The 27,855-nt window shown below is 48.5% G+C and overlaps 1 protein-coding gene across 1 annotated transcript; it reads right to left on the reverse strand.

Moving 5' to 3' along the window:
* Window positions 1–847: 847 nt before the first annotated feature.
* CERS2 (ceramide synthase 2) lies at window positions 848–24,844 on the reverse strand. Its single transcript, XM_056853911.1, has 10 exons — window positions 24,672–24,844; window positions 20,150–20,267; window positions 19,631–19,749; window positions 16,390–16,447; window positions 16,205–16,255; window positions 13,975–14,067; window positions 11,509–11,637; window positions 8,763–8,869; window positions 6,062–6,215; window positions 848–1,000 (listed from the first exon to the last, which is right to left on the reverse strand). Exons 1-10 carry the CDS (start codon window positions 24,842–24,844, stop codon window positions 848–850), a joined length of 1,155 nt encoding a protein of 384 aa, XP_056709889.1.
* Window positions 24,845–27,855: the final 3,011 nt, after the last annotated feature.

The raw sequence follows: 27,855 nt of genomic DNA on the forward strand, positions 1-27,855 counted from the left end.
ATCAGCTGAGTCCAGAGCAAAGTTACCAGACTCAGGAGCGATTGCGATAGAGAACTGATGTTCATTCCAATCTCTTCTCCCCCGCCCCCCCAAAAAACCCCTACATAGGTGCACACTAAAGATTTTAATGTCTTTCTCCCGTGCCTAGTTGCTTGGGGGGGAAGCAGGAAGGGAAGTCAGAGAGCCGAAGCCCAGCTTCCTTTTAAACTAAAAATGTGACAAGCGTTTGGCACAGAAAAAAATAAAGAAAGGATCAGTGAGGACTGGTGACTTGCAAGGGGAAGTTGTGTCATTTAAGGGGCCATTACCAGAACAGAGAATTTAAAAAAGGGGGTGCTGAGGGTGGGTCAGCAATATCACACGGTGCTTCCTGTCCCGTACCTTTTGGGTCGTGAGCGAATTTGTATTTTAGGGGGGAATGGGGGGGGGGAATCAAAAGGCAACCCAGTCTCAGGGCTCATAATCTCCACCCCAGGTTTTTTAAGGCAGTTTGGTGAAGGACCGAGGGCCAGAGAAAGAGGCCGTCCATCCATCCATCCCTTCCCCAAAGAAGCCAACTTTCCAGTTGCCCCTCCTGTCCGAAAAAAAGAGGCCGGCGGGGCAGCTTTCCTCTCTTAAGGAAACAGCAAGGCAGCAGGAGCTCCCGAGCCCCTTCCCGATCTCAGTGCGATACGGGACCCGCACGGCCGCCCGCATTTGAGGAAGGGGTCGAACGCCGGAGAAGGGAAGGCCCCCTTCTGCTCTCGGAGGAATTAAGTTCGCCTGGCGGAAAAGTTTTCAGTACAGCCTCAAAATTCTCAGCTTGCAGTGAAACGATGGACCAGCTGGAGCCGGAGGGGATCCGGGATCAGTCGGCTTTCCGGTGGTTATTGTTCAAGACGGGGTGTCCGTTGGTGAGGGGGCCATTTTTTGTGCTAAACCCCGCTGTAGCCACCACCTCCTCCTCTTCCTCCTCTGTGTTATCCGTCTCGTCGTGGTCGCTGCGTTCGTCTTTCACCACCTGTAGGGACAGTTAGGGGAGAAAAAAAAAAGAAATCAGGAAATGGGAAGTGACCAAAAGACCTTCTCATTCAACTTCTTGCCGAGTAAGCTGCCTGGCGACCTGCGAGAGGGTTGTGGGTAGGGTTGCCAGGTCCCACTTTGCCAGCGGCGGGAGGTTTTTGGGGCGGAGCCTGGGGAGGGCAGGAGTTGAGGAGGGGAGGGACTTCAATGCCATAGAGTCCAATTGCCAAAGCGGCCATTTTCTCCAGGTGATCTGATCTCTATCGGCTGGAGATCAGTTGTGGTAGCAGGAGATCTCCAGCTAGTTCCTGGAGGCTGGCAACCCTAGTTGTGTGGGGGGAGCAAAAGTAAAAACAAGGCCTCATCTGCTTACAGGAAGTTTTGGCTATACAGTTCCTGATGATTCCTAGAACTGTGCAGAAGTGACACGGGTAAGTCTAGGAATCAAAAAAACAGAAGAGGGGAGAGAGGTCCCCATACAAAAGCAAGCGAGAAAGAAACTACAAAGTTAGGACCTCTGCAATAGGGCTGCCAACCTCCAGGTACTACTTGGAGATCTCCTGCTATTACAACTGCTCTCCAGCCGACAGAGATCGGTTCCCCTGGGGGAAATGGCTGCTTTGTCCATTGGACTCTATGGCATTGAAGCCCCTCTCCCAACCCCGTCCTCCTCAGACTCGGCCCCCCAAACCTCCCGCTGGTGGCGAAGAGGGACCCGGCAACCCTACTCTGCAAAGTGTAGACAAAATAACCACACAAATATAATATGTACATATATTCATGGGACAAACACAAAAATGCAAAAGTGTGTCTCAAAGATCAAAACAATATGTTCCATCAACACTTATGAAATGAAGACCACTGGCTTGAGAGAAAAATTATCTGCTCAGATGTCTCCTCATTATCTCTTTTCCCATTGCTACAATGGCAAAGGCTTTTGATTATTCTCCATCAATATTTATGTGGCAATACAGGGACTATGTATTTTGTCTCTAGTGAATGGGAAGTAGGTAGGGTTGCCAGGTCCCTCTTTGCCATCGGCGGGAAATTTTTGGAGCGGAGCCTGAGGAGGGTAGGGTTTAGGGAGAAGCTTCAATGCCATAGAGTCCAATGGCCAAAGCGGCCATTTTCTCCAGGTGAACTGATCTCTGTCGGCTGGAGATCAGTTGTAATAGCAGGAGATCTTCTGCTATTACCTGGAGGGGGGCAACCCTAGAAGTGAGAAGGGTAAGTCTAGGAATAATAATAATAAAAAAAAAAAACAGAAGAGGGGAGAGAGGTCCCCATACAAAAGCAAGCAAGAAAGAAACTACAACGTTAAAACCTCTGCAATAGGGCTGCCAAACTTTAGGTACTAGCTGGAGATCTCCTGCTATTACAACTGATCTCCAGCCAACAAAGATCAGTTCCCCTGGAGAAAATGGCAGCTTTGGCCATTGGACTCTATGGCATTGAAGCCCCTCCCCTCCCCAAACCCTGCCCTCCTCAGGCTCCGCCCCAAAAACCTCCCGCCGGTGGCGAAGACGGACCTGCCGACCTTAATGGGGAGGTTTAAAACAAACTGTAGACTACCCGCTGTTTGAACTGAGCAGTACTCGGGAGCTCGTCTTATGCAACCGTCAGGATTTACATAACCTGAAAATGTGCATTTAAGTGGTGTTTTTGATAGTGTCGCCCCGTACATATGGCATTGTTATTATTTAATGAAGAAAAAGGAGGGGGCTGCCCCAAAGCGAAACAAAGGCGAAGAGACGTTTGGTGCCAGGGAAATGAAATTATACTTTAATAGGTTTTGCAACGCCAACACGTTTCACTACATGAGAACATTTCTCGGCAAGCACTTTTGTAGATAAAAATTGGCTTCAGCTGGAGAAGTTTCACGTTTGCTTTATTGCTTTTGCACGGGATGTTTTGAGGTAGAATCTAAATAGATCAGTATTAATTAAAGTGAATTTAAAGAAGTGATTTCCTTGCAAGTTCATATAGAACATGGTGTTGTTTGTATTATATTAAATTTTCCTATGTTCAGATGTGTTCAGATATGGCAGTCTGTTCACGCTCTGTGTAATTGTCCTATATGTAATTTTCTTGGTAACTGTAACCACATACCAAACGCGTTTCGGCCTATGGGGCCTTCATCAGTGGATAATTAAAACCCTTTGTAAACCTGCACACATTTACAGAAATACATTAATGAATACAAATACAGACAGCTCAAACCCAACCAGGCATGTGTAGATGTTGTAAATACTATTCTCAATTACTCAAACATCTGGTATAATAGGTTCTTGTTGTAATACTGGTTAGTATAAGACTCTCAAATACTATGTGCAGATATGTATTTGTATTCATTAATGTATTTCTGTAAATGTGTCCAGGTTTACAAAGGGTTTTAATTAACCACTGATGAAGGCCCCATAGGCCAAAACGCATTTGGTATATGGTTACAGTTATCAACCTCAGGAAATGCCATTGTGCTATTTTAATGCTTTTAAATAATTTTAAGTTTTATATAGTGCTTCTAATAAATTATACTTTCTGTACACATAGACTTATATATATTTTCCTTTCACCCAACCTTGGGTACCCAGATCACATATATTTATGTCAATACTTTGTGTTGATCTTTCTTTATTAGATTCCCCCTGAAGAAGATTTACGTGAATCACATTGGAGTTACAAAACTTATTAAAGTAACTTTTTCCCTTCCACCAATTGCTTCTTTGCCTTTGTATTGTTATTATTTAGCCATTGACTACATTTTTGAAGGGCTGGTGCAACATATTGTTGTGACCTTCGATACACACTTTCAGATGTTTGTGTCCGTCACATGAAAATATGTACATATTATATTTAGGTGTGGTTATTTTGTTTGCACTTTGCCGAGGTCTCAGCGGTGGAGTTCCTTTCTTCCTGGCTCTGGGAATCGCCAGAAACCACGGTCAGTACTTCTTGTAAGTAGACAAGGCCTTATTTTTCTTTTTGGTTTTTCTCCCCAGGATGACCCCCTGCCCCGCATTTGGTGCCAGTTTCTGCTGCCACTCAGGGCAACCTAGGCAACCAATTCAGGACCGACAGAAGGAAATTGTGGAACTCCCTGCCCCAGGATGTGGTGATGGCTGCCAACCTGGAAGGCTTGAAGGGGGGAGTGGATGTGTTCATGGAGGAGAGGGCTATCCATGGCTACTAGTCAAAATGGATCCTAGTCATGATGCATGCATATTCTCTCCAGGATCAGAGGAGCATGCCTGTTATCTGAGATGCTGTGGAGCACAGGCAGGATAAATGCTGCTGCCGTCGTCTTGCTTGTGGGCTTCCTAGAGACACCTGGTTGGCCACTGTGAGAACAGACTGATGGACTTGATGGGCCTGGGTCTGATCCAGCAGGGCCTTTCTCATGTTCTTATCCGCCCCACGGGTCACATGTTTGAGATCCCTGAGCTAGATTCAAGTCCAGTAGCACCTTAGAGACCAACGAGATTTCCCGGGTATAAGTTTTGAAGAGTCAAAGCTCCCGTCTTCAGATAGCAAAGGCAGCTTTGACTCTTGAAAGTGCATACCCCGAAAATCTTTCTGGTCTCTAAGGCGCTACTGACCTCGACTCTAGCCGTCCATCTACAGAGGCAGCAAATCTCTGAAGCCCAGTGCTTGGAGACAGTATCAGGGGAAGGACTTGGCCTCTACACCCCTTAGGGTTGCCGGGTCCCTCTTCGCCACTGGCGGGAGGTTTAGGGGGCAGAGCCTGAGGAGGGCGGGGTTTGTTGAGGGGAGTGACTTCAGTGCCATAGAGTCCAATGGCCAAAGTGGCTATTTTCTCCAGGCGAACTGATCCCTGACGGCTGGAGATCAGTTGTAACTGAAGGTCTCCACAGCTAGTACCTGGAGGATGGCAACCCTAATGCCCCTCCAGTACAACCGGGTGGCTGCTGTGTGAACAATAAGTCCGGACTAGATCGGCCACTGGTCTGGCTGGGCTCTTCCATTCTTCTCTGTGCTGCAGTATTTATTTATTTTGATTTATTTTGATTTTTATCCCACCCTCAGTCTCTGGCCAAGGCCAGAACTCGGGACGCTAACAATCCAATACTTAACACACAAAGCACAAAAAACCACAATAGAAAATAATCACTTTACCCTCCCCATAAAATCATTAGGTTGAATAATAAACAGATGGCGCTCATTGTCAAGGCCTAGGGACTGTTGAAGAGCCTGAAAGGGCCATCAGGACCCCCCAATTTTTGGGGGGAACAATTTACAGTAAGCAAAGGATTGGAGGGGGTAGGGAGGCCGGCACAGATGGAAAACGGTAGCTGCCCTCAGCTATAGGCCTGGAGGAATAAGTCCATTTTACAGGCCCTGCAGAATTCTTTGAGATCCCGCAGGCTGCCAGGTCCCCCTTCGCCACCGGCGGGAGGTTTTGGGGCAGAGCCTGAGGCAGGCGGGGTTTGGGTAGGGACTTCATTGCCATAGAGTCCAATGGCCAAAGTGGCCATTTTCTCCAGGTGAACTGATCTCTATCGGCTGGAGATCAGTTGAAATAGCGGGAGATCTCCAGCTAGTACCTGGACGTTTCTATGCAAAAACAATGAAGCTACTGGGGGTTCCTGTTTGTTTCTTAAAGGGGGGCAGAGGTAAGAGTTTAAAGAAGAAGAAGAAGAGCTGGTTTTTATATGCTGACTTTCTCTACCACTTAAGGGAGACTCAAACCGGCTTACAATCACCTTCTCTTCCCCTCCCCACAACAGACACCCAGTGAGGTAGGTGGGGCTGAGAGAGCTCTAAGAGAACTGTGACTAGACTGAGGTCACCCAGCTGGCTTCTTGTGTAGGAGTGGGGAAACCAACCCGGTTCTCCAGATTAGCGTCCGCCGCTCCTGTGGAGGGGTGGGGAATCAAACCCAGTTCTCCAGATCAGAGTCCACTGATCCAAACCACCACTCATAACCACTACACCATGCTGGCTCTCTAAGGCTCCCCCGCCCTTTCCCACTCTCAAAAGCTCCCCCGCCCTTTCCTTTATCCCAGAAAAACAGAAGCTTAAGGGGGGAAAGTGTGCTTGCCTTTCCAGTTATGAATTTATGGGCCATTCGCAGAATGAAGTAAGCCCAAAATACGTGCAGGCCTTGAAGGACGATCATCATGAAGTTGAAGAAATAGTAGCCGAAGAAGGGAGGGTACAGGCTCAACGGGTAGATCACCGTGCAGTGCAGGATCCTGCTCGACAGAGAGGGGGAAGAGGAAATTGTCTCTCTGGTTGTAACACCGGCCCCAAATAGTGCAGACGGGTAAATGGATCAGCTTTGCCCCCACATGTTCAATTCCTATGCATCATTAAAAGGCAGAAGAGCTCTGCCAGAAGAAAGTGTTGGTTTTTATGTGCCGACTTTCTCTACCATTTAAGGAAGAATCAAACCGGCTCACAATCTCCTTCCCCTCACCTCCCCACAACAGACATCTTGCGAGGTAGGTGGGGCTGAGAGAGTTCAGAGAGAACTGTGACTAGCCCAAGGTCACCCAGATGGAATCATGTGGAGGAGCAGGGAATCCAACCCAGTTCAGCAGATTAGAGTCTGCCGCTCATGTGGAGGACTGGGGAATCAAACCCGGTTCTCCAGATTAGGGTCTGCCGCTCTTCACCACTACACCATGCTGGCTCGCATGGTGACCACTGGCATCCTGAGCTAACATGCCAATGTTGCCTGCCCTGGGGGAAACACTTGGGGGGCATTTTAACTTGGGCAAGAAGTTAGCACACATTACGAGGTGCAGAAAATGATGACGGATCGGATCCTGTAGAACCGTTCTGCTAAGACCGGCGCCTTCCCCAGCTATCCAAGAGCAAAGCTGCTAAACAGAACTTCCACAATTTGAGGGTAGGGGCCATGGCTCAGTGGTAAAAGCATCTGCCTGGCATGCAGAAGGTCCCAGGTTCAATCCCCGGCATCTCAGGTTAAAGGGACTAGGCAAGTAGGTGCTGTGAAAGACCTCCGCCTGAGACCCTGGAGAGCCGCTGCCGGTCTGTGTACTGTAGACAATACTGACTTTGATGGACCCAGGGTCTGATTCAGTATGAGGCAGCTTCATGGGTTCATGTGTTCACAGTCAGAGGTATTATACCTCTGCACCTGACCCTGGTGAATTCCTGGCTGCAACCATGGCTTAAATCAGGGGTGGGGAACCTTTTTCCACCAATGGCCATTTGGATATTTATAACATCATTCGCAGGCCATACAAAATTATCCACTTAAAAATTAGCCAACCAATACGTTTCCCCATGGCCCAGGTGGGAAAGGGTTAACACGCTTTCTTGGGCGGTCCTAGCAGCTCCATAGCTAACGACTCTTTTGCAAGGGGGGAAAAAGGTTCCTTTTCTCAGCAAAACAAACTCACATCTGCCTTGAATAGAGGCTATTCCTGTCCGCGGAGGGGGCGGATCACCATTCTTAGATCCTTCTGAGCTATAGATCTGCCAGGACCCACAAAGGGCCAGACCAAATGATTTCGCGAGCCTTAAATGGCCCCCGGGCCTGACGCTCCCCATCCCTGGCTTAAATGGATATTTGGTCAGATCCAGTAACACAGTTCTTACAAGACAGCTTCAGAGGGTAGCCATGTCGGACTGCAGTGGAATAGCTGGACTCAAGTCCAGCAGCACCTTAGAGACCAACAAGAGATGACTGAGAGGGGACACGATAACCATCTTAAAGTACTTGAAGGGCTGCCACATAGAAGATGGTGCTGAGTTGTTTTCTGTTGCCCCAGAAGGTCGAACCAGAACCATCGGGTTGAAATTAAATCAAAAGAGTTTCCGTCTAGACATTAGGAAGAATTTTCTGACGGTTAGAACAGTTCCTCACTGGAACAGGCTTCCTCGGGAGGTGGTGAGCTCTCCTTCCCTGGAGGTTTTTAAGAAGAGGCTAGATGGCCATCTGACAGCAAGGCTGATTCTGTGACTTTAGGCAGGTGATGAGAGGGAGGGCACCTTGGCCATCTTCTGGGCATGGAGTAGGTGTCACTGGGGGTGTGTGGGGGAGGTAGTTGTGAGTTTCCTGCATTGTGCAGGGGGTTGGACTAGATTACCCTGGTGGTCCCTTCCAGCTCTATGATTCCAAGATTTTCAGGGTATGAGCTTTCAAGAGTCAAAGCAGGGGTTTGTGAAGCAATGCATGGGGGGGGGGGGAATCAGCCCACGCATTCTCTTCCCACCCACTCTTCCTCCAAGCTGGCGTATATCATGCCTCCTCCACTGTATCCTCACAACAACTCTGTGAAGTAGGTTAGCTTCATTGAGTGTGACTGACCCAAGATCACTCATGGGTCTTCAGGGCAGAGCAGGGCTCTGAACTCGGGTCTCTCAGATCCTAGTCCGCCAGCGTGGTGTAGTGGTTAAGAGCGGCGGGACTCTAATCTGGAAAACCAGGTTCAGTTCCCCACTCCTACACATGAAGCCTGCTGGGTGACCTTGGGCTAGTCACAGTTCTCTCTGAACTCTCTCAGCTTCACCTACTTCTCACGGTGCCTGTTGTGGGGGAGGGAGACGGGAAGGCGATTGTAAGCCGCTTTGAGACGCTTTAAAGGTAGAGAAGAGCGGGGTATAAAAACCAACTCTTCTTCTTCGCCTCCTCCTCCTCCCACCACCCCACACAGGCTCACTAACTGGAGCAGATCTTCGCAGCAAACTCCGGAAATATAAACTTGTTGGCATCTGCCCTTACAAACTTGTTACCACCCCCACCCACCCCAAAATGAGAAATCTCTCACCAGAATGGAAAGATGATGAGCCGGGAAATGAAGAAAACCACAGAAAACACGATGAAAAGGTTGTTGCACATATTCTTCCAGCCGGCGTAGTTAAACATCTTTGCAGACTGCCAAGAGAGAGAAGAGGAGGGGGACCCACACCCCAAAAAATCAGAGGAACAGCCAGGGCCAGGGTTTTTATTTTTTTATTTGTATTTATTAGATTTATATCCCGCCCTCTATCCTGGCCAAAGCCGGACTCAGGGTGGGTAACAACAGCAATATATCGTAAAATACAATGACACATTTGATCTATAGAATATTGACTAAAACAACAATTCTCAAGTCAAACCAATTCAAAATCAGGACAAACGTCGCTTAAAATTTGGCGCACAGGGGCTCGGCCAACTCAGGGGACAAAACAGCCAGGCTCCCCACACAGGGGTGGTAAACCGTAGAAAAAAACGAGGGGAGAATAGCTCTAGGGAGCCCAGCTCTGGTGGAAAACCCGCCGCTGCCCTCAACCGTAGGCCTGGCGGAACATCTTAGTCTTTCAGGCCCTGCAGAACGGTGTAAGATCCGGCAGGGCCCGTGGGTAGGGTTGCCGGGTCCCTCTTTGCCACCGGCGGGAGGGTTTTGGGACGGAGCCTGGGGGGGCGGGTTTGGGGAGGGGAGTACACTATTAGCCCTCAAGTGGTGACCACAGAAAAAGGCATTGACCTATTTGGGCATCACCCGTGGCGCAGAGTGGTAAGCTGCAGTATTGCAGTCCAAGCTCTGCTCACGACCTGAGTTCGATCCCGACAGGAGTTGGTTTCAGGCAGCCGGCTCAAGGTTGACTCAGCCTTCCGTCCTTCCGAGGTCGGTCAAATGAGTCCCCAGCTTGCTGGGGGTTAAGGGAAGATGACTGGGGAAGGCACTGGCAAACCACCCCGCAAACAAAGTCTGCCTAGAAAATGTCGGGATGTGACATCACCCCACGGGTCAAGAATGACCCAGTGCTTGCACAGGGGACCTTTATCTTTGACTTATTTGGGCATCAGTAAATAGATATATGAAGAAACAGCTGCATTTGCGTTTAAAAGGCCCGCCAAGAGATCTGGCTGGCTTCTGGTGGCGTCATTCTCTCTCCTGTCTGGCTCCCTATATGGTGACCTATATCTCCTTCATAGTGGAAGGAAACTTCCACAACCCCAAGGTATCGAAGTGGGGCTGAAGAAGAATATCAAAACGGCCGTACCCCTTCTATGAGGATTTTTCCTGGTGATACCAGAATGAAGGATCACTAATAATAATATAGTAGAAAAGGGCAAGAGTCCAGTAGCACCTTAAAGACTAACAAAAAATATTTTCTGGTAGGGTATTTTTCCTGCATATTTTTGTTAGTCTTTAAGGTGCTACTGGACTCTTGCCCTTTTCTACTACTGCAGACAGACTAACACGGCTACCCACTGTAATAATAATATGAAGACCATCTATTCTTGAGAAGATTACTGAGATATATTACCAGATGGATATTTCTCTCATATTGGACTGAGTCACTTTTGGATGGATTTTTATGTCTACACCTTGTATATATTTAGGATTAGGATAGTTTGTGTTTAGTATTGTATCGACAGTGTGAATCTATATACTGTAGCATTCAATAAGAATGTTTGCACTTTGTGATACATTTGTGTCTGTGCTGATTTCCTAATCTCTGTAGATGAGCACAGAAGTGCCCATTTCATTGCAGTACCTGGAGGTTGGCAACCCTACCTGTGGGTCTCACTAGAGACTGAATTCCACCAGGCCGGGGCCAGTACCGAGAAAGCCCTGGGCCTGGTGGAGGACAGTCGGACACTCCTCGGGCCAGGGACCACCAGTTGGCATCTGATGAGCATAATGCTCCCGGGGGGGGGGGGGGGTCGTATCGGGAGAGGCGGTCCTGCAGATACAAAGGTCCCAGACCGTTTAGGGCTTTAAAGGTTAAGAACCAGCACTTTGAACCTGCTCTGGTATTCTAGCTGGAGCCAGGGCACTTGTCCGAGCACTGGCTGCATGTGATCTCTCAGCGGGGGACCCTGTAAGGACCCTCACTGCTGCATTCTGAACCAGCGGCAGCTTTCAGAACAGTCTCCAGGGCAGCCCTACGTAGAGCGAGTTACAGTAATCTAGCCCAGAGGTGACTGCTGCATGGATTACTTGCAACCAAGTTTGGGTACTGCACGGAAAGGTACAGCAAGACCAAAGAGAATGTGCCAGCCCTGAATTTTTAGGACGCCCCCCCCCCAACCACCTATTCCCATATAAAGGTAACGGTCCCCTGTGCAAGCACCGGGTCATTCCTGACCCATGGGGTGACGTCACATCCCGACATTTACTAGGCAGACTTTGTTTTATCGGGTGGTTTTCCAGTGCCTTCCCCAGTCATCTTCCCTTTACCCCCAACAAGCTGGGAACTCATTCTACCGACCTCGGAAGGATGGAAGGAGTCGACCGTGAGCCGGCTACCTGAAACCGACTTCCGTCGAGATCGAACTCAGGTCGTGAGCTGAGCTCTTTGACTGCAGTACTGCAGTTTACCACTCTGCACCACCGGGCTCCTAATCCCCATATATCCAAGGAAAGATACCTCGGTTCCCTGGTATTTCACCTGGGCGGGTTGGTAAGGGTGCCGGAACGAAAAATTCACCCTCCCGGTTCAAGCGCTGGAATTCTCGTCTTTACAACTGGTTATGACACAAGAATCATATAGGGATTTTGGGGTGCGGGGGGAGTCACTCACCTCTAGCAGGGCGTCCGAGGAGTCGTGCAACGCCATAACCAGGGTCCCAGCGCGAATGTAGTTAGTGTACCAGGAGAAGGTCATCAGGATGATGGTTGCCACGTGGTGGATGATCTGCTCCGTGAAATCCTATGTGAACAAAGACCATCTTTCATGAAGGAACGCAGGGAGATGGATCCTGAGACGCACCGAGCTACCCTCGGTCCTTTCCACCTGGCTGAAAAGCAGTATCACACCTTTGAGACACCACCCGCAAAAAAGGATCATAGAATCATAGAGTTGGAAGGGACCACCAGGGTCATCTAGTCCCATGCCCTGCACAATGCAGGAAATTCACAACCACCTCCCCCCCACCAGGCCCCAAGTGACCCCTTACACTGGCAACAAAAACCCTCCAGGTTTCCTGGCCAATCTGGAGAATTCCGTCCTGACCCCAAAGTGATAAGAAATGGCCACGAGAGCCATACACTGTCTCAACCCTTCCTGCCCTCCTTCTCATGATCTGCCCAAGTTCACAGAATCAGCCTTGCTGTCAGATGGCCATCTAGCCTCTGCTTACAAACCTCCAGAGAAGGAGATCCCACCACCTCCCGAGGAAGTCTATTCCACTGAGGTGTTTTACCTTTTTTTTTTTTTTGCCAAAGAAGATTTTCCTCAATTATTTCTATACTGCCTTTCCATCGTTCTTTGCACTGTGTCAGATATCAACTATAGACTAAGGGTCAAAATGGATGTGTGGCGTCCTTGTGGCCACCACAAGGAAGGCACTGCCGTTTAAAAAGTCAACAAGGCCCAATCCTGATCAGGTCCGCAGCGCAGCAGGCTGAGGCGCTTGTGGTCAGTCCCCTGTTCCCCTGCCACCTTATCAAGGGCAGAGGTGGCTGCACCTTCACCCCTGGGGCTGTTTCAGCACTTGAGAAGATGTGCAGGAGGGGACGAGAGCCCCGATGAGAGCCAGCCCAATTGGGATCAGGCCCTAGCATCGTTTTGAAATGACTTTAAAATGACAGCGGTGCCCTCGTGGCAGCCACAACGACACCATCCCATCTAGTTCGGGCCTGACTCGGTGACATCCAAAAGATAAAACAGCAAAGATCATCATACAATAAGAATAAGAATAAGCCTAAATCAAAATTCTCAATTAAAAGCCGATTGAAAAGCAACTGAAGAAAAAGGAAAAAAAAGAGTTGGTTTTTATATGCTGACTTTCTCTACCACTTAAGGGAGAATCAAACCAGCTGACAATTGCCTTCCCTTCCCTTCCCCTCCCCACCCCACCCCAGACACCCTGTGAGGTAGGTGAGGCTGAAAGAGCTCTAAAAGGACTGTGACTTGCCCAAGGTCACCCAGCTGGCTTCCTGTGTAGGAGTGCGGAAACCAACCCGGTTCATCAGATTAGCCTCCGCCGCTGATGTGCAGGAGTGGGGAATCAAACCCAGTTCTCCAGATTAGAGTCCACTGCTCCAAACCACCGCTCTTAACCACTACACCATGCTGGCTCTCAACTGCGAGCCTCGTTGAGCAAAAAACAAACAAAACAAAAAACGGTCCATGTTCCAGATCTGATTGCCAATTGCATTTAGCGAAACCCGATGCCAATTGAGTAGCTCCTCTTAAACTACTGGGCTGGATGCCGGGGATCCACTCCTTTAAGAGCGACCCTTTTCCAAGGGGCTAGCTGTTTGCCACCCTTCCTCCAGTTCTAGTGCTGTGGCTCAGTGGTAGAGCATCTGCTTGGCATGCAGAAGGTCCCAGGTTCAATCCCTGGCACCTCCACTTAAAGGGACTGGGCAAGTAGGTGATGTGAAAGACCCCTGCCTGAGATCCTGGAGAGTCATGGCTCAGTGGTAGAGCCTCTACTTGGCATGCAGCAGGACCCAGGTTCAATCCCCGGCATCTCCAGTTAAAGAGACCAGGCAAGTAGGTGATGTGAAAGACCCCTGTCTGAGACCCTGGAGAGCCGCTGCCAGTCTGAGTAGACAATACTGACTTTGATGGACCGAGGGTCTGATTCAGTAGAAGGCAGCTTCATGTGTTCAAAAAGAGCGCCTGTATGCAAATGAGCATTTAGGCAGAACCTGATAAAACCTTTGACGTATCTTCCAAGCAGCCATTAAATAATAAACAACGGATAGAGTTAACAGCCTCATCCTTTACCAGACAGCAAACAGATTAAGTGGCATTTGTGAGAACATACAGGAAAATGGGAAATCAGTGAAGCAACAAAAGATCTTATAGAATAATATAAATCATAACTGTATAAAAATAGTTGTTTCTGTCTTTGCCTCTGTTTGATTGGGGGTATTCAGGAATCCATGCCACCCATGCAAGGGAGAAGACTCCTTTCAAAAGTGCTCCCCTTATGGAAAAGATGTGCGGGACCCCACCGCGAAAGAGCATCGATCAAGCGGGGATCCCGGCGCCCAGGCTTGGGTGCGCCCCAAATTCACTCCTTAACACACCCACCTTCCGCTTCACATCTGAGGCAACGCTGAAAAGCAGAGACCAGTAGAACGACAGCTCGATGACGTAATACCAGTACTGGGAAGGGAGCAGGGTCTGGAAAACGAAACAGAGTTAGGCTTTGGGCTTGTTGCACCTGGAGAAGGTGCAGAAAAGAGCAACTAAAATTATCAGGGGGCTAGAGCAAGCACCCTACGAGGAGCGGTTAAAACGCTTAGGGCTGTTCAGCTTGGAAAGAAGGTGGTTAAGGGGAGACATGAGAGAGGTCTATAAAATTATGCATGGTATGGACAGAGTGGGCAGGGGAGAAGCTTTTCTCCCTCTCTCGTAATACCAGAATGTGGGGTAATCTGCTGAAGCTGGAGGGTGAGAGATTCAAAACAGATAAAAGGAAGTCTTTCTTCACACAATGCATAGTTAAATTGTGGAACTCCCTGCCCCAGGATGTGGTGATGGCTGCCAACTTGGAAGGCTTTAAGAGGGGAGTGGACATGTTCATGGAGGGCTATTCATGGCTACTAGTCAAAATGGATACTAGTCATGATGCATACCTATTCTCTCCAGGATCAGAGAAGCATGCCTATTATATCAGGTGCTGCAAAACACAGGCAGGGTAATGCTGCTGCAGTCGTCTTGTTTGGGGGCTCCCTAGAGGCACCTGGTTGGCCACTGTGTGGACAGACTGCTAGACTTGATGGACCTTGGTCTGAGCCAGCAGGGCCTTTCTTATGTTCTTACGACACCACCCACTCCCCTCCGTCCCTCCTTTGACTGTCAAAGTGGAAACCCCGACAGATATCTCACCTCGGATCACTGATAATTCACAGAGGGTAGCCATGTTAGTCTGTCTGCAGTAGTAGAAAAGAGCAAGAGTCCAGTAGCACCTTAAAGACTAACAAAAATATTTTCTGGCAGGGTATGAGCTTTCGTGAGCCACAGCTCATACCCTGCCAGAAAATATTTTTGTTAGTCTTTAAGGTGCTACTGGACTCTTGCTCTTTTCTACTACTTGGATCACTGGTTTAACTGCTACCTGTTTTACAAGAGGGTAGCCCCCAAATCAGGAAACTGGCTTATTTTTAAAAATGGGTCAAGTGAACCCTGAGTTGTAACATGGAGCCTCACTGACCTCAGGGCCAAACTAAATGGAGGACACCATCACACTTCGTTTGGCCCTCAATGCCAATATGATGAAGAGGAAGAAGAGTTGGTTTTCATATGCCGACTTTCTCTACCACTTAAGGAAGAATCTAACCGGCTTACAATCACCCACAACAGACACCCTGTGAGGTCGGTGGGGCTGAGAGATAGAACATAAGAACATGAGAAAAGCCACGCTGGATCAGATCCAGGCCCATCAAGTCCAGCAGTCTGTTCCCACAATGGCCAACCAGGTGCCTCTAGGAAGCCCAAAAGCAAGACGACTGTAGCAGCACCAGCCTGCCTGTGTTCCACTGCACCCAAAATAATAGGCGTGCTCCTCTGACCATGGAGAGAACAGGTATGTGTCATCATGGCTAGTATTCGTTTTGACTAGTCGCCACGGATAGCCCTCTCCTCCATGAACATGTTCACTCCCCTCTTAAAGCCTTCCAAGTTGGCAGCCATCACCACATCCTGGGGCAGGGAGTTCCACAATTCGAAGAGAACTGTGACTAGTCCAATGTCACCCAGCTGGCTTCATGTGGAGGAGTGGGGAAAGAAATCCAGTTCACCAGATTAGCCTCCGCCGCTCCTGGGGAGGAGTGGAGAATCAAACCCAGTTCTCCAGAGCTGAGCCCACCGCTCTTAACCACTATGCCACGCTAGCTCTCGGATCATCTGCCCCTCCCCGCGTAACCCTGAAAGCAGCCCTGAGGGGGAAGCCACGTTTTGGTGTCACCTTCATGACTCCGAAACAGATATCAGTCTTCAGGCGACAGAAAAGTTGACTTGTAGGGAAAGGGGCTACCTTCTAGGCGGGATAGACACTCTGTTGACAACTTTTCTATTCTTTGGGTTCTAGAGGGCTCATTAAAATCCAGGCCATAATTATCGATCCAGGTTTGCAGAAGAATCACTTGGCTTCTAGGACCATCCAGGAATCTGCTTTACAATGCAGAATTCCCTGGATAACTGCTGTCAAGTGAGCAGGTCTGGATCTACATTTTTTAAAAGGGGGGGGAGAGTTCAAAACGTTCGCTCGGGGATTTCTGCCCAAGCATTCGCATTTCAAGATACTTGAGTGACTTACCTGAATGGGATAGCCTTCCCAAACTAGCTGCAAGTCATAAAACCAGGGTTTCTGTAAGGGCAGGACGGCAAAGACAGAAGCCAAGAATGAGTTAGGAGGACGTTGCAGAAGACAATTCAGAGATTTTCAAAAGGGGATTTAAGGGGAGGAATAGAGGAAAAACAAAACAAAACAATTGTACTTACATCTGCAATAACAGACATGCCAGCAATGAAAGTAAGAAGGTAAAAGGTGAATCTCCAACTGAAAAAGGAAGCACAGGGAATTTTTTCCTGAACAGATGAAAACCATGGGTGGGCGGAGGGGAGGGGAAGGGAAACGCTAAATACGACTCTAAAAACCTTGAACATTATTTAGAAATCGAACACACTGCTTATGAGCCTCATTCGCAACCCCTGCACTTTCCAATGCTAAAATATTTCGGTTTTTAAAAAACTTCAAGTAGAAACCTAGCACATCAAGGCCAGAACCTCTCCCCTGATAAGCTAACTTTCATCATGCAGGGAGAGGCTTTGTGTGTGTGTGTGTGTTTTGTAGGGAGGAACAGTCTAAGGTAGAGCAGACCAAACACAGGCTTGCCCCTCTTTGTGAGAACTGAGCCCCAATCCTGGCTGGGCTCCTGCCATAGGGAGGGACGCAGCTAACCCCCAAGTGAACCCAGCGGAGGGCAATGTAGACTTGCCAAGTGTCAGCCAAATTTCCCAGCCTCCATCTAAAGCTCCTGTTTCAGCATGTTGGGGTGGGGGAGTAACATAGCGATGTATACAAGCGGGGTGGGGGGTGGGAAGAAGGACCACCTCTCACTAACCACTTGCTTTTCATGCCTTCAACACTAAGGCTTCTAGACGCTTACAGTGCATTCCTACAACCACAACATTCAGAAACCAGGGGGGACAGGGACATTTTAACCTTCCAGGATCTTCAGTTGCTGATTTAAGAGTAGCAGTTCTCTTACAAAGGGATTTCAAAGGCAGGTTAGAAAGAGAGACTGCTGAATTACAACTAATAATGAAGCTCAAGACTATGCATTCTCCTGGAATGAATAGAGATCTGGGATTCCTGTCTCATTACCAATGCTGATTTCTCCCCGCCTACTTCCCCTCTGCATATCACACCTAATCTAATCACGCCCGCTAACGTCATTTACTTGCTGTTGACGTTTACATTGCCTCTGTGTGTCTAATTCACTCATCACTACTTAAGGATAGACGGACTCACATTCTACCCGTATCTGAAGAAGTGAGCTATGGCTCACGAAAGCTCACACCCTGCCAGAAATGTTGTTAGTCTTTGCAGTGCTACTGGACTTTTACTCTTTTCTACTGCTAGTGACAGACCAACACGGCTACCCATTGTTATCTATTTCCAAAGGAGAGTCACTCCAGTCTAATCCCATTGAAATGAATGGGCTTAGGGCGCTTTCACACATGCCGAATAACGCACTTTCAAATCCACTTTCAGTGCGCTTGGAAGCTGGATTTTACAGTGAGAAACGGCAAAATCCACTTGCAAATGATCGTTAAAGAAAGTGCATTATTCAGCATGTGTGAAAGTGTCCCCAGAATGGAGTATTGTGTTCAGTTTTGGGCACTGCAATTTATGAAGGATATAGAAAGCTGGGATGTGTCCAGAGGAGGGCAACAGAGATGGTGGGGGGTCTGGAGACCAAGTCCTATGAGGAAAGGTTGAAGGAGCTGGGTATGTTTAGCCTGAAGAGGAGAAGACTGAGAGGGGATATGAGAACCATCTTCAAGTACTTGAAGGGCTATCATATAGAGGATGGTGCCGAGTTGTTTTCTATTGCCCCAGAAGGTCGGACCAGAACCAACGGGTTGAAATTAAATCAAAAGAATTTCCATCTAGACATTAGGAATAATTTCCAAACAGTTAGAGCAGTTCCTCAGTGGAACAGGCTTCCTCAGGAGATGGTGGGTGCTCCTTTCCTGGAGGTTTTTAAGAAGAGGTTAGATGGCCATCTGTCAGCAATGCTGATTCTATGACCTTAAGCAGATGATGATAGGGAGGGCACCTTGGCCATCTTCTGGGCATGAAGTATGGGTCACTGGGGGTGTAGGGGGGGAGGTAGTTGTGAATTTCCTGCATTGTGCAGGGGTTTGGTCTAGATGACCCTGGGGGTCCCTTCCAGCTCTGTGATTCTATGAGTAACTCTCCTTAGGAATGCACTGTTATTGTCTGCAGCAGGCATCAGGATTAATGCAATAACAGAAAATACTGGCTGTCCTTTCTTAAGCTGTATTCTGGGGGCCCCAAAACGCGCTGCCGGGATAGTTTTGCATGCAGAACGAGGAGAAATGCCTTCGGAGGCTAAAGCGTGGCGGAGAGCATTTAATTTAAAAAATCAAAACTTTTAAAATCCAATTGGGACACAGGCCTTTTGAGCCTTGTTAGAAGCGATCCATATAAAGCCAATCGGGACAGGGCGGCGGAGAGTAAATTGTTATATTTAAATGTAACAAAACGAAATGACGGTTGCCCTGGGAAAACACGAACCGAGCAATTTGATAAAATGTCATTTGAAGGATTTATATTACAGAAGCAGGACCGCTGGAGCCAGTAGAGGGTGTTCTACTTTTACTGTTGGCATTCCCCCTCCGATTAAAATGCCAAGACATATTCTTTTTCTGCCGAGAATACCTAGGTATAGAAAGGTATGAGCTTTCGTGAGCCATGCAGCTCACTTCTTCAGCTCATTCCCTTCCAGAAATTTTGTTAGTCTTTAAGGAGGTACTGGACTCTTGCTCTTTTCTACTGCTACAGACAGACTAACACGGCTGCCCATCATGATCTAGGTACAGAAGGGCATTTGTGCTAGCACAGGTGAATGCATTGCCCTCTGCCATTTTAATGGGAAGATACCAAGAGATACCCATTCTCTGACAGACTGCATACCTGCGGTTCAGATCAAATAGATTCTATTGACCGTATAATTTTAGATTATCCTGTATTTCAGATTTAAGATCAAAGCTACTTCTCCCGTTACTTGAAGCTGGCTCGGATTCCCCGGATGAGAAGATTTATTAGTTATTAAGAGAGGCAGAAAACCAAGTTACTGTACAGGTGGCCATATATTTAGCGGCGGTTACAACACAGCGTATTTAAAGAGCCACCTGCCTGCTTTGTTTTGCCTGATCGGGTGCTTCTGCTCATGACAACAGTAGAGGGAACAGAGACTGGATTGGATAGGAACCGCTTGCTTTTCTCTACCAAACCGCATCTTTTTCTGCCCTTCCCTCCAAGAACTGGGTGGCACTCATGGCCCTCCGCTTCCTCCTCACAGCAACCCTGCATGGTTGGCACGGCCAAGGGAGAACATCCGGCCCAAGGACTTCCCGTTGAGCTTCAGGGACATGTGGGGATTTGAACCCGGATCTCCCAGCACCCTACACACCGCCGGCTCTCATTTACCTGGCCTCTCGGAACTTTTTCAGCACGCTGGGCCGGTCCTGGTTGCGCCGGCGGCGAAACCACCGTTCCACCTGCCGTGCGGTGCAGCCGCATTTCTTGGAAAGGGCCTCGATATCCACCTGGGAAGGAGAAGGAGAAGAGTTGGTTTTTATATGCGACTTTCTCTACCATTTAAGGGAGACTCAAACCGACTTACAATCGCCTTCCCTCCCCCTCCCCACAACAGACACCCTGTGAGGTAGGTGGGGCTGAGAGAGCTCTAAGAGGCCTGTGACTAGCCCAAGGTCACCCAGCTGGCTTCATGTGCAGGAGTGGGGGAACAAATTCAGTTCACCAGATCAGCCTCTGCCGCTCCAAACCACTGCTCTTAACCACTACACCATGCTGGCAAGAGATGGGAGAGGTTGGGGAAGGGAGGTATGGGGAAGTTGATGGCCTACCCCAGAGCACAAAGAGAGACATGGTATGGTACAGAACCCCAGAGCAAACACAAAGATCCCTCACCCGTAGCCACGTTACCTGTTTGGGATGTTTGGAAGAAGCGAAGTAAAAGGTTTCTAACATGGGATTCGGGGCAGCTTTTAACCGTACTTTGTCCTTGATGTTCAGGAGACCAGCTAGTGGGGTGGCCACGTACCTGGAGGGCAAGGAGGAGACACAGTTAACCCAACACATAAGGACAACAGAAGAACATAAGAAAAGGCCATGCTGGATCAGACCGAGGCCCATCAAGTCCAGCAGTCTGTTCACTCAGTGGCCAACCAGTGGTCCTCTGGTCCTGGAGAAAATAGGGATGCATCATGACTAGTATCCATTTTGACTAGTAGCCATGGATAGCCGTCTCCTCCAGGAACATGTCCACTCCTTTCTCCTCTGCTTAAAAACCTCCAAAGAAGAACATCAAGTCCATCAGTCTGTTTGCACAGTGGCCAACCAGGCGCCTCTAGGAAGCCCACAAGCAAGACGACTGCAGCAGCATTGTCCTGCCTGCGCTCCACAGCACCTAACATAACAGGCATGATCCCCTGACACTGGAGAAAACAGGTATGCATCAGGGCCAGTCTTCATTTTGACTCGTAAACAGAGGCAAGGCACATTACAGCCATGGAATTATCGTGGGCATGAACCTGCGGATGGCTGGTATGATGAGACACCTCTGACGCAGCAGCCCAAATGCATGGGGGGAAAGAACCATTGTTCATGGGGCCAGATCCGTGGAACTCTGTCCATAACAGTTTGGTCAGAATAGCACCGCCACGCAACCATGCTTCAAATAATTAAAAATTTAGGGTTGCCGATTCCAGCTTGAGAAATTCCTGGTATAGCCTTGGGAGAGCAGAGTTTGAAGAAGAAGAAGGAGTTGGTTTTTATATGCCAACTTTCTCTACCACTTAAGGGAGATTCAATCCGGCTTACAACCACCTTCCCCTCCCCACAACAGACACCCTGTGAGGTCGGTGGGGCTGAGAGAGCTCTAAGAGAGCTGTGACTAGCCCAAGGTCACCCAGTTGACTTCGTGTGTAGGAGTGGGGAAACAAATCCAGTTCACCAGTTAGCAGGAATTGCTAGGAGTCTTATCCTAGGTTAGGATGAGGGAGCCTGCTGGCCCAATGTCACCCAGCAAGCTTCCATGGCAGAGGGGGGGAATTTGAACCCAGGTCTCCCAGATACTGGTCCGACACTCTAACCACCACACCACACTGGCTCTGGAGATTGCCTCTAAGGCATCCATCCCAAACTCCGGCGTGCCCAGACTCGGCATCCAAATGTGCAGGAGCTTCCCAACTTAGAACTGGCAACCCTAGCCTGCAGTTTGTGCCTCCCAAATCCTGTGCCTGCACCAGCATCCCCCGAGATTCCTGCCCCTTGGCTAACCATGCCAAGGCCCATGTCCTGGGCACCTATCCCTCCCGTCGCGGAGACGCAGGGCTGTACCCAGGGGCCCGCCTCTGTAACAAAGGCCCGCTTGTCTCTGTCCTCTCCTTGGAGAGATTGTCCAAATGCGTTAAATAATTGCTCTTTAATACTTCGGCCTTGGCCTCCCAGGCCCGTTACTGGACAGTGCTGAGATAATGCCAGTCCTCCCACTCGCAAGTGGCAAGCAGGACAAAGCAGCAATTGTGCCAGGGAACAGCGTCGGGCCTCCGTCGATGCCAGCCTGCCTACTTGCCTGATTGTTCTCCTGGTTCTTGGCAAGGGCTTTATTGTCAAGGGCACAAAATTCCTGCCTTCATCCCAGTCTTATGGCTGGGCCCAGGGGAGCCCTAACACAAGCCGGGCTACCCGTAGTGCCGAGGCAGGGACCCAGCATTGCAAGCAGAATTCACGCGTCCACTCTGCATTCAACATGGACGCCATTCAAAATCCTGCATCTATCATGCACACACACTCACACACACAGGGGAGGGCATAATTTAGTTGGTTACCTGGTTGCCAATTTCCAGGTGAGGCCTGGCGATCCCCTGGAATTGCACCTGATGAACACATGAAGCTGCCTTATATTGAATCAGACCCTTGGTCCATCAAAGTAAGTATTGTCTACTCAGACTGGCAGTGGCTTCTCCAGGGTCTCAGGCAGAGACCCAGAAGATGGCCAAGATGCCCTCCCTCTCATCATCTGCCTAAGGTCATAGAATCAGCATTGCTGACAGATGGCCATCTAGCCTCTGCTTAAAAACCTCCAGGGAAGGAGAGCTTACCACCTTATATTTAGCACATCTGTGTATCAATATCTACCTTTATTTCATTTATACCCCACCTGTCCCCCCCATAGCAAATCAAAGCCCCTCCGTTTATCATCACAACAACAACCCTATGAGAGGGTGTGAGCGGCCCAAAGTCACCCAGCAAGCTTCTGTGGCAGAGTGGGGGGATTCGAACCCAGGTCTTCTAGTTCCACTCTAACCACGCTCAAGTTTCTTACGCTCCAGAATTTGCATGTGAAAATCAACAGTTCAAAATCTGCAAACATTTCGTTTTGTTTCTCATGTGTGTGATAAGTGCAGTCAAGTCGCTTCTGACTCATGGAGACCCTATGAATCAATGTCCTCCAAAATGTCCTATCTTTGACAGCCTTGCTCAGGTCTTGCAAATTGAGGGCCTTGGCTTCCTTTATAGAGTCAGTTCATTCCTTGTTGGGTCTTCCTCTTTTCCTGCTGCCCTCAACTTTTCCTAGCATGACTGTCTTTTCTAGTGACTCTCGCCGTCTCATAATATGACCAAAATACGATAGCCTCAGTTTAGTCATTTTAGATTCTAGGGTCAGTTCAGGCTTGATTCAATCTATAACCCACTGATTTGTTTTTTTGGCAGTCCAGGGTATCCATTCCACTCTCCTCCAACACCACATTTCAAAGGAATCTACTTTCTTCCTGTTAGCTTTCTTCATTGTCCAGCTTTCACACCCATACAAAGTAATGGAGAATACGATGGCATTAATTAACTTAATCTTGGTGGCCAGTGACTCATCCTGACACTTCAGATTCTTTTCTAGCTCCTTCATGGCTGCCCTTCCCAGTCTCAAAGGCTTATTGCACCCAGTCCAAGAAACGTGTGGGAAACAACTTAAAAGCGTTTGTCCTGGATGCGAATTCCAATTCCCCCCCCGCACTCCTGCCCGTTCTAACATCTCTGAAACGTCTGCTTTCAGAGTGCACCTCCAATAAAATAGCGCGCACACAAGAGAGAGGGGGGCGTGGAGGGAGCAACATGTAATCGTAACGTTGCTTGGGTTCCCCTCCACCTCCCCTCCTTGGCATTTTGGTGTGCCCGCGAGGGATCGTCGGTGCAACGAGACGATAGGATGCTGGGCTCACGTTTTTCCCCGACGCCTCTAGTTCTGTCACGCACACAAACCACACACAGAACTCTCTAATCAGATTGCATTGTAACTGACTAGTGAAACTAATGGGGGGGGGAGTGTGCCCTAGAAGTTGGGTGGTTGGGAAAACAGAGGGGTCTTGCAGTCAATCGGGACCCAGAAGCAGAATAGGGAAAATCCTTCTGCCTAGAGATTGGGGGGGTGCACTAGAAGTTATCATGGTTTAAATAAAAGGGGGGGGGGGCTTGCAAGCGTACACTTTTATTTCTCCAATTACCAGAGGCTGCCAAGAATGCTCGCTGTGGTGGTTTGGAGGTTAAGAAAGGGTTTTTCCCCCTCCAAAAACATGAAATTCCCGTTGAGGCTAGGTAGAGAGCAGACATTTCCCCAATGTGATGGGGGGGGGGAATGCTTGGCAATACAATCCACCCGCTCATGCTTAAGTGCTGGTACAGTCCAAGCACAAACCAATCAAAAGGGGCGTGCACAGCTGAAACGGTCCCGTCTGGGATCCTGCAGCCTGCTCTCTTCCACCCCCTCCCCTTCGTCTCAACGAACAAGCCTCCCTTTGACCCAACGATAGCAAAAGCAGACGGCGATAAAAAAAAAAAAGGAGGACACAAGCAAATAAAAGAGGAGTGACCACAAGATTGACCAGGAGGAGAGGAGTCGGAGGCAGCTGGGGAAAGTGGGCATGGGCAGAGGGAAGGGTCCTCAAAGCGTCTGAAAGTTATCGCATCCGAGGCTAGAACGTTATGGGAATGGGGTCAGTTTTGAAACCATCATAAAACTGTTTTGGGATATTGCAGGCTTTATATGCTTCCAAAACGGTTTCATGACCAAAACGGGAAAATGTGGTGCGGGGAGGGGGGGGGAGAAGGAATGTTCCGTGTTATAAAGGGTTCAGAAACGTTCCCTGGACTGGGTGCGATAAGCCTCTCAATCTCCTTCTGATTTCTTGGCTGCAGTCTCCCTTTTGGTTGATGGTGGAGCCAAGGAATAGAGTCTTGAACAATTTCAATTTCCTCATTGTCAGCCTTAAAGTTTGTTTCTCATAGCGGGGACTTAAAGAGAGAGGAGGAGAGTCCACCAGGGGGTGCCCTTCTGATGTAACGACAGCCGTATGAGGATGCAGGAATGGATGGACCACTGCCTTGTGTTTTTAGGCATCGCTTTCTCCCCCAATGCCCTGTGAGATCTCCCAGGGCCAGGGACACTCACATTTCAAAGAGATGTCTGAGGATGAGAAAGAGGAAGGCAAAAGGGAAGATGACGTAGAGGTCGGAGGCCTTGGCGTGGACCTGCCCATCTTCGACTTCGAGGTCTGCCCAGGTTAGGTTTCCTGGCAACCAGAGCCGGTCCCACCAGAAGTAGTTGTATAATGTCTGGAACATCCTGAAAAGGCAAAAAACACAAAGATAACAGTCAGGCCCGGATCAATGTTTTTTCCAAAGGGGGGCAAAAGACTGAAATGGCACCCGCCATATATTACAGACATATATATATATATATAACCAATGTATAGAATATACATATATACTCAACAACTCTTTTAAACAATAGAATAAATTGTGTTGACCTCTATGAACTGTTAACGAATAATCACACTTTTACATGATCAGGGAACAGGTAAAGCTAGGGGTTGCCAGGTCCCTCTTTGCCAGCGGCAGGAGGTTTTGGGGGCGGTGCCTGAGGAGGGCGGGGTTTGGGGAGAGATGCCCCTTTCATTGCCATAAAGACTTTCAATGCCATAAAGTCCAATTGCCAAAGCGGCCATTTTCTCCAGGAGAACTGATATCTGTCGGCTGGAGATCAGTTGTAATAGTGGGAGTCTCCAGCTATTACTTGGAGGTTGGTAAACCTATCTCCAGGTGAACTGATCTTTATTGGCTGGAGATCAGTTGTAATAGCAGGAGATCTCCAGCTAGTACCTGGAGGTTAGCAACCCTAGGTAAAGCGCAGCATGATGCAGACGGAGTTTTGGGCTTATGGTCAGCCTCAATGGTTTGACGACTGTGTTTTGGAGAACGCAGTTGCTTGGAAGCTTATTATAGGGTTTATCATAAGATCTGCAATAGTGGATAAGCATTCCAGAAAGCCACCTTGCCTGCCATGGAGGAGGAAGAGAAGGAGGAGGAGGAGGAGGAGTTGGTTTTTATATGCCGACTTTCCCACTTAAGGGAGAATCAAACTGGCTTACAATCGCCCTCCCTTCCCCTCCCCACAACAGACACCCTGTGAGGTAGGTGGGCTGAGAGAGCGCTAAGAGACCTGTGACTAGCCCAAGGTCACCCAGCAGGCTTCATGTGGAAGAGTAGGGAATTGAACCCGGTTCACCAGATTAGAGTCCACCGCTCCAAACCACCACTCTTTACCACCACACTACGCTTTCCCCTCCCCATAACAGACACCCTGTGAGGTAAGTGGAGCTGAGAGAGCTCTAAGAGAGCTGTGACTAGCCCAAGGTCACCCAGCTGGCTTCATGAGTAGGAGTGGGGAAACAAACTCTCTAGTATCAGAGGAGCATGTCTATTATTTTGGGTGCGGTGGAGCACAGGCAGGATAAATGCTGCTGCAGTCGTCTTGCTTGGGGGCTTCCTGGAGGCACCTGGTTGGCCACTGTGTGAACAGACTGCTGCACTTGATGGGCCTGGGTCTGATCCAGCAGGGCCTTTCTTATGTTCTTAAATCCAGCTCACCAGATTAGCTTCCGCCACTCATGTGGAGGAGTGGGGAATCAAACACGGTTCTCCAGATCAGACTCCACTGCTCTTAACCACTACACCACGCTGGCTCTCGGCCCTTCCTCTGCAACTTGCAGGGGAAATTGCACAAATTCTAGAACCTATTTCTCAGTTCTGGTCGGGTGGTCTGGCCAGTATCCTTTTATAGAAGGGGATGAGTATTTCAGTTTAGAAACACCTGGCATACTTATTAAAACTGCACATCCATCAAACTTTAAACCAAATAGATTGACACAAGGATTTTCTGCACAATTTGCCTGGAAGCATTAACGGAGGATATTTTCACGGAAATAGCTGCTCATGAACACATGTGAAGCTGCCTTATACTGAATCAGACATTTGGTCCATCAAAGTCAGTATTGTCTACTCAGATCGGCAGCGGCTCTCCAGGGTCTCAGGCAGAGGTCCTTCACATCACCTACCTGCCTAGTCCCTTTAACTGGAGATGCCAGGGATTGAACCTGCATGCTAAACAGATGCTCTACCACTGAGCTACGGCCCTTCCCCAAGTCTGTTGATTGTCTGTTGATGATACCTGGAGATGGGTTACACCTCTTGCGTGAAAAGGTTTCATAAGTAATTTTATCTTGTCTTGCCCCAAATACAAGGAAACTAAGAGGAAAACTAAAGGAAATATATCATGATGGGTAGCCGTGTTTGTCTGTCACTAGCAGTAGAAAACAGCAAGAGTACAGTAGCAGCTTAAAGACTAACAAAATTTCTGGCAGGGTGTGAGCTTTCGTGAGCCACAGCTCACTTCTTCAGATACTTCTTCAGATACAGTTAGAATGTATCTGAGGAAGTGTATCTGAAGAAGTGAGCTGTGGGTCACAAAAGCCCCATACTCTGCCAAATGTTTTGTTAGTCTTTAAGGTGCTACTGGACTCTTGCTCTTTTCCACTGTTAAGGAAAATATGTCTTCATAATGTCCAGACAGCTACATTTTTTCAGGTGCTGGTAAATAATCCTTCCATTCGCAAACCAACCAACCAACCAACCAAAACCCAAATTTGAGAATTTTCTACCAATGCACAATGAAGAAAGGCATGTTTCCTGTTCCTTGCCAATGATTCAATCCAACAGTTTTCCGCATACAAATATTTTCCCCCTTGAATTTGCCAGCTGAGGAAAAAGTGTGACATCTGATAAAGAATATTAGACATCTTTAAACTAGTGTGACTCATTGAGCTGTAGCCAAAAACTAGTTCCAACTTTTCAGACTTTCAGAGTAAATAAGCATTATGAGAAGGCAAGAGTCACTGGAAAAGACAGTCATGCTAGGAAAAGTCGAGGGCAGCAGGAAAAGAGGAAGACCCAACAAGAGATGGATTGACTCAATCAAGGAAGCCACGGCCCTCAGTTTGCAAGATCTGAGCAAGGCTGTCAAAGATAGGACATTTTGGAGGACTTTCATTCATAGGGTCACCATGAGTCGGAAGTGACTTGATGGCACTTAACACACACACACACAAAAAACGCAGGACTGTAAAAGAATAGACATTCTTTGATCAATCTGTGGGCTGGTGAAATAAATAGCTTCACAGATTAGTTTAATTCATTTTGAAAAGAATCAGATGTTTGGGGAATATTCCTGGTACGATTGGATGGGCGAGCAAGCTGGCAAGTGAGCGAGCTGCCCCTGCAGCCTGTGGCTGCCCCGG

The sequence above is a fragment of the Euleptes europaea genome, chromosome 7 (assembly GCF_029931775.1).
Source record: "Euleptes europaea isolate rEulEur1 chromosome 7, rEulEur1.hap1, whole genome shotgun sequence".
Classification (NCBI taxonomy): domain Eukaryota; kingdom Metazoa; phylum Chordata; class Lepidosauria; order Squamata; family Sphaerodactylidae; genus Euleptes; species Euleptes europaea.